A 6,712-nucleotide genomic window follows, 5' to 3' on the forward strand; every position below is an offset into this window, starting at 1 on the left:
AACGCTTAATAACCATAATGTATAATCATCTAAAAATATTGGAAACTCAAATGAAACTAAAATTGAAAAACCTAAATGACAAAAGTCAAACTTAAAAATAACTCGAGCAAACAAAAATTTAATTCATTAAAAAAACTATATCTCATTCTAGTGATATAAGATTTGAAATTTAGAAGTGTGCTCTTTAAAAAAAAAAGTGATCTTCCCTATGTCTTATGTTCAAATAATTTAGGTGCTAGATCAATCTAGAACTTTGATGTGAATTTAATTGGGTTCCGCTAATGGACGATAAAATTAATCTCCAGATTGGTCGGTCTTTAAGTCGGATTAAGAAGAAAAAAAGAAAAACTGAAACCCCTAAACTGTCCTTTTCTCTTTCTCATCTATTAGAAACAAAATTGAGTTAATAAAGAGGCTCACTTTTTCGGAGTTAAAACAGATTTCATTAAATAAGGGTAACAACTAGGGTACCCATAGAAGAATGGTGGGTAATTTACCCCAACTAATACACATTAGTCACATAAACATATTTTTAAGTGGTATCCATTAACTATCTTGACCCCACCAACAAATTTCTCATTTTCATCGGTTGGTGGGTAAATTACCCACTATTCTTCAAAGGTAATCTAAAAAAAACCTTAAATAAGATAGAAAAAATAAGAGAGAGAGAAAGGTGAGGAATATGTGCAAAGGTTATATAGCACTCACAAACACACAGTCCATGAAAACAAACAGTAGAGAAGAGAGATAAACGATGAAGAAGAACATGGCGAATTCTTCAACAACAGCATTTTCAGGTGAGATTCCAAACAAGAAGAACAAGGGAAGTTGTGTAATCAATTTCCCTTTCTCACCTGCTTTACCATCATGCAGCATCTTTGATATGATTCCACCATCACAATCTGATGATCAACAATCTTCTTCCTTTGCTGGTTACATCGATTTGTTGAGTACAAATGATTTCACTTCTTCTTCTGCTACTTTATTCGATTGGTTTCCCACCATTGATACTGACATGTCAGCACCACCTTCCACCACCCAGCTGCCTCCTTTACCGGCACCTTCCCCTGCCGCGTCTGAGGTCTTGAATAATCCGGCCACCCCTGTCTCCGTTTCTTCTTCAATTTCTTCATCTTCCAATGCAGCTGGTGTTGCAGACAAAGTCATGGTAGAAGAGAATGAACATGAACATGAAGAAGAACTTGAAGGAGATGAAGCAGAAGAGAAGGATGAAGATCATGGAATCAGACTTGTAGAGAATCAAAATGATCAAGATCAGATGAAGAAACAGTGAGTTGATTAAAATATCATTTTTATTTTATTAATTAAAAATTGTAATTGACTAAAAAGAGAAAAAAGAAACAGCAGTTCCAAATGAAGACGAGGAAGTTGAAGATGATGTATGTTTTTTGTGTGTGTCTGTGTATTCAATTACTTTGAGCGGGCTTTCCGGGTTATTCACTGTTGTCAGTGTCATTTCCATGTGTTCTTGCCGTTTTGTTTACTTTTGTTTAATGTATGCTAGTTTGACAATAAGAAAAGTAATAGAAAAAAACATTAAAATATTGATTTGATTTACTGAATAAAGCTGAAACTGGTGTTATAGGTTGAAGCCAAAGAAGAAGAACAAGAACAAGAAGCTACGACCAGCAAGAGTTACTTTCAAGACAAAGAGTGATGTTGATCACTTGGATGATGGTTATAGGTGGCGCAAGTATGGCCAAAAACCAGTCAAAAACAGCCCATTTCCCAGGTATATACATACATACATACATACATGTACCATCAAATCAAGATACTATTGCATAGCCTTTAGATCTGAGTGCAAAAGTAGATGCATTTGATTCCCTTGCACTAAGATTTGAAGGCTTTGTCTAAAAATCAAACTTAATTTTTTATTCCATTTAGACTATATATTTGTAACTATAGCATACACATACTCTCCAATTTGGCTTACATTTTTTTTTTTATCTTGTGTGATGCAAAATAGGAGCTATTACCGTTGCACCGCCGGGAACTGTGAGGTGAAGAAGCGTATAGAGCGTTCGGCTGCAGACTCTTCGATCGTGCTAACCAGCTATGAAGGCCATCACATCCACCTATCCCCGGTTCTATTGCGTGCTGCTAACCTTGGGATCATGTCTGATCCTTCTGGTTTCCAAGAACAGGTCCACCAACATCACAACACAACTAGCGGCGTTGTTGGTAGTTCTGTTCTTGGAAACGAATTTGCGATGTCTCAATCACAACAATATCAAAAATTTCAGGATCAGAATCAGAATGTGCTTCATCACCAGCGGCAAGCAGTGCCATCTTTGTTATATAATAGTGATTATAACAACTCCTTCAACATTTCTCCACTTTCGAATATTGTTAACTCTGCTGATAATTTGATGATCTCTTCAACATCTTTTGGTGGATTTCTTCAAAATCAAGAAAATTATGGTGGAGGCAATTCTTCTCTGTCTTCTTCTATGATGACAAGTACTAATGATATGGTGAGGAACAATGGGCTTCTTCAGGATATGATTGCTCCAATGGAGATGGGAGGAGCTGGAGCCAAAGAATGAATATGAAGCTGAAGATGTATGTTTGGTTAATGATACTTATTTATGGTATTAATTAATTTGATTAGTTTGACTTGTATATCAATTAGTATCTGATATTAATTAGTAGCTGGTAATTTAAGGTTATTTAACTTAATGATGATGGAAAATTCCAAGTCTGTGCCGCTGAAGTGCTTTAATTGTGTTTTGAAGGTTATTTCTAGTGAAAGTGAAACCACACTTCGGCTGGCATGTGTTCATATGAGACTTGAGACTTTTTAATTAGAGTTTCCTTTATTTATATGATTAATATATCATGACTGTTATCTTATTAGATTCTGGTGATTTTGCTGCTTTTAACTTTTCTTGTTAATTTCCTTCTATGGGGTTATTTATTCCTGATTGTAACTAGATATTTCTTTCCCATTTTGGTACTTAGTTTTTTTTTTTTTTTTTCTTTTTAAATTAGTTTATCTATTCTCCTTTTTTATCATGGCATCACCATTAACGGTTTGCATTGTTTTGATGGGTAGGATTGTTCTTGTTCATGGTGGAAAAATTAACCAATATTTTTAGGGTTAGGGTTTTGCCTTAATTGTTACAATGCTTAGCTTGCATGTTGTGATCAATCTCTTCTTTTCCAACTCTATAGAGACTTTATGGGGAAAGGGAGACAAGATCACGTAAGTTGATTAATTAGAAGAGATGAAAATTAACTTTGTGTTATGATTGCCCCATGACATGACACAATACATTAAGTATGAAAAAGCAAGCAACATGATTACAAGAGCATAGCTAGTAGTACCGTTTAGCTTTTTGTATATGATGGCCTTTTCTCATCATCTTACCCTATAAGCTATATACGAAGATGGGCTTCTACCATTCAATCATGATGTGTATTTCCTAAGAGGGAAATAGCAAGAGCATGGCTCGTTTCTTGTTGATGGCAAAAGGTAGATGATGTGAATTGTGATGAGATAAGCTATATGGATTGCCAGGACATATATATTTCTTCATGCCCTATTGCATAGAAATAGTAATAGTAGTTATTAGCAAGCAAATTTTTTTTGAAATAGTAATAGTAGCAGAAGCCATTCTCTATATACTAATATAATTCCTTTCCTAGCTTGGGTATTTTCAGCCCAAATGAATGCCCTTGGTTGTTGCCTGCATAGTGTAAATATATAATATGAATATATACCCCTTAGTCTAAAGACCCTTAGTCAATAGTTTATTTACTATATTAAGTGATTTGTCAAAAAAAAAGTTAGTATTTAAGTGATGGAAATTAAATTCGAGTCTGAGTTTGCTTCATTTAACTACCCTTATTTATATATCTCATGGTTTTTTTTGTCACAAACGTATATTACCTCGCCTTTTTGAGTCTGCTTGTAAAGAAATACTTGAGTGGTCATAATCTCAAGTAAAAATCATTTGAGAGCACACAAAAAATATACATAATTTAATTATTTTAAACATACACATCCTTTAACTCTTTTTTCTGTTTTATTTTTGTGATCTAAAGCGTGTGCTTAAGTCCTGTGACTACACAAAACTATCTCAGGTTTGTATTATGAGTGGTGTGTTTGATCTTACGGTGTATTATTCGTGAGTAATTTTGTTGACCATTGGTAGATTTTAGTTAAATTTTTCTATTGTTATGTTTGTGGTTTAAAGTACCCCGGCTGCTTAATATATTTGATTATTTACTGTTCATCTTATGTTCCAATATTAACAAGTGTCTCAATGGATCCTCTAAAAAAATAAGTGTCTCATTTGGATATCTAGCATACATAGTAACATGTCAGTCTGCGCGATCCATGACATTGATATTACTTGAATTAAAATTTAGGGGTTTCATCGGTTTCTAATTCTCGTTCATACTAGAGAGGGAGAAACTTAATTAACCTTAAAAGGTGAGAAATACTCATAGTAGGTGTATGTTTTTTTGAAGGACATGGTAGGTGTATGTTAAAACTAACATGGCACACATAAAGTACTACATAAAGTATTTGGGGATCATAAAAGACATAAAGTACATAATCGGTGAAAAGGCAAAACTGTGAATTGTCATAATTTTTTCGTAATTACTACTAATTACTAGCTTATACAAATTCAAATTTTATGTACCATTTCAAATTCAAATTTGTCAAGGATTATTTTATATGGATGGATAGTTAAATTCCCGTGATACAAAATATGGGGTGGGCACACAAAATTTGAAAATTAAATATTATTTATTTCATGGAATATTTCAATGATGGTTGAGGATCAAAATATTGCTAATTAATGTTTGTAACATCCAAGATAGAGTCAATTGTTCATATTTGTTGAATAATTCAGCTGGCTGTTAGAGGTTTCCCAGATTCTAATTCTCTCCGTCTCTCATTCATACTAGGGAGAAACTTAATTAATTAACCTTAAGGTGAGAAATATTCATATATTATGTTAAAAACTAACATGACACACATAAAGTACTACATAAAGTATCATTCATTAATTCATACATAAAGTATTTGGGGATCATAAAAAGACATAAAGCACATAATCGGTGAAAAGGTAAAACTGTGAATTTATCTTAGTATGAACACAATTGCACATAATAATTAAAGGAGAAGAATAAAAATCATTTCAAAAAATGAAGAGGATTTAGATGTGATGAACCTTTTAATTGATGCTATTTTTCAACCGTGTGCTGCTGGTGAATGCATATTCTCTGCATGAAGCATGACTTTTATGGTATTCTAAAACTTTACAGCCATATATATGTTCACAAATTGCAAAAGGCACGCAACAGAAAAGTGTGGTATCTATTTGTAATCCAACAGTTGAAGAGCCAAATAATTTGATGCTATAAAAGAAATAAAGCATCAAAGGAATCAAAGGAAAGTGTGGAGGGAGGTTTAGTCATTGTATACAACCCGTATGATTCGTTGGAATTGTAATCAAGCATCTTAATCCATCCAAACTCTATCAAAGCTAGTACAATGATTTACTCATTTAATTATGATGTGAGTGTGACATTTGATATTCTAGTAGACATGAGAAGTGAGAGAAAATGACAGGATGAAGGTGACAATGATGTTATCCACGATAATAGTATTGTTATATTGAGTTGACACTGATCAAAATCATGTATTTATCTTTTATTATTTTATATTCTCTTGCTCTATTTTATATCATAAAATAATAAAAAATAAATAAATGAATGATTTTGATTGGTATCAATTCAACACGAATAATTCTAATCATCATGGATAAATAAGAACTTCTCTTTAATTTGTTTAATCATGTCTCATATTTTTCCTTTCTAATCATCATGTGAATATCTAACGTTCTATATTATTATCACTTAATTCTCTAAACTCATCCTTCTTTTATTGGAGAGGAAACTTTTAACTAGTCATTTTTTTTGTGAATCTGGTCTCTCTAAATTTAAAGTGAGCATTATCATCCATAACTATTAACTAACAATTTAAGTTGGATATTAATGGTATGTTATAACAAACCCTAAGTTTATTAACATGATTGATATTTAATTTTTGGTCAAATGTATCTAAAGGTCCTTTTAAGTTTTTCGTTTTTTTCAAAGTGGTCCTTTAAGTTTCAAAAGTCTCAAACAAGTCCTTTTAGTTTTTGAATCGTTTTAAACAAATCTTATTGTAGATAGCATAGTTGGTAATTGCTTCATTGAACTCATCTTTGGTACCAAATCTGACTCCTAACACCCACTTAAAATTAATCATCTTTTTAGGCATGGTAAATGGTGGATAATGCTCTTTGTTGCTATCATCTGAATCATCATCATCATCCTTTAAAATGACTTGTTTGAAACGATTCAAAAAATAAAAGAACTTGTTTGGGACTGCTGAAACTTAAAGGACTTGTTTGAGACTTTTGAAATTTAAAGGACCACTTTGGAAAAAACGAAAAACTTAAAGGACCTTTAGATACATTTGAACTTAATTTTTTCACTTACAGTTTACACTATTGTTAAATTCAAACTGTGTAAACGTGTTTTCACCATAACTCCAAGAAATTTTCCTGTATGCATTTGCAAACATTCGAGTGTCAATTCTCCATCCATGGCGATCGGGAAGAGGTTATAGCAAGGGATTAGACATGAGCCTAAAGTAACCATGTTAACCACAACCAGATTATCAATC

At 32.6% G+C, this 6,712-nt stretch overlaps 1 protein-coding gene and 1 long non-coding RNA gene across 2 annotated transcripts; one reads left to right on the plus strand and one right to left on the minus strand.

Annotated features, from left to right (window-relative positions):
* Positions 1-600: 600 nt before the first annotated feature.
* On the plus strand, positions 601-2,880 carry LOC11409051 (WRKY transcription factor 23). The gene is made up of 3 exons (XM_003609749.4): positions 601-1,290; positions 1,607-1,753; positions 1,991-2,880. Exons 1-3 carry the CDS (start codon positions 755-757, stop codon positions 2,568-2,570), a joined length of 1,263 nt encoding a protein of 420 aa, XP_003609797.2. The 5' UTR covers positions 601-754; the 3' UTR covers positions 2,571-2,880.
* A 105-nt stretch (positions 2,881-2,985) lies between these two features.
* Positions 2,986-5,593, minus strand: LOC120580286 (uncharacterized). Its single transcript, XR_005645987.1, has 2 exons — positions 5,211-5,593; positions 2,986-3,566 (listed from the first exon to the last, which is right to left on the minus strand). It is a non-coding gene; the product is annotated as an uncharacterized lncRNA (long non-coding RNA).
* Positions 5,594-6,712: the final 1,119 nt, after the last annotated feature.

Source organism: Medicago truncatula, chromosome 4 (genome assembly GCF_003473485.1).
Source record: "Medicago truncatula cultivar Jemalong A17 chromosome 4, MtrunA17r5.0-ANR, whole genome shotgun sequence".
NCBI lineage: Eukaryota > Viridiplantae > Streptophyta > Magnoliopsida > Fabales > Fabaceae > Medicago > Medicago truncatula.

What these genes read in the sequence shown, in the direction of transcription:
- LOC11409051 (XM_003609749.4), top strand. Translation starts at nt 755, where the DNA reads ATGAAGAAGAACATGGCGAATTCTTCAACAACAGCATTTTCAGGTGAG. An exon ending in CAAGATCAGATGAAGAAACA is followed by an intron (nt 1,291 to 1,606) that starts GTGAGTTGATTA and finishes CTGGTGTTATAG; the next exon opens with GTTGAAGCCAAAGAAGAAGA. An exon ending in AAAAACAGCCCATTTCCCAG is followed by an intron (nt 1,754 to 1,990) that starts GTATATACATAC and finishes GATGCAAAATAG; the next exon opens with GAGCTATTACCGTTGCACCG.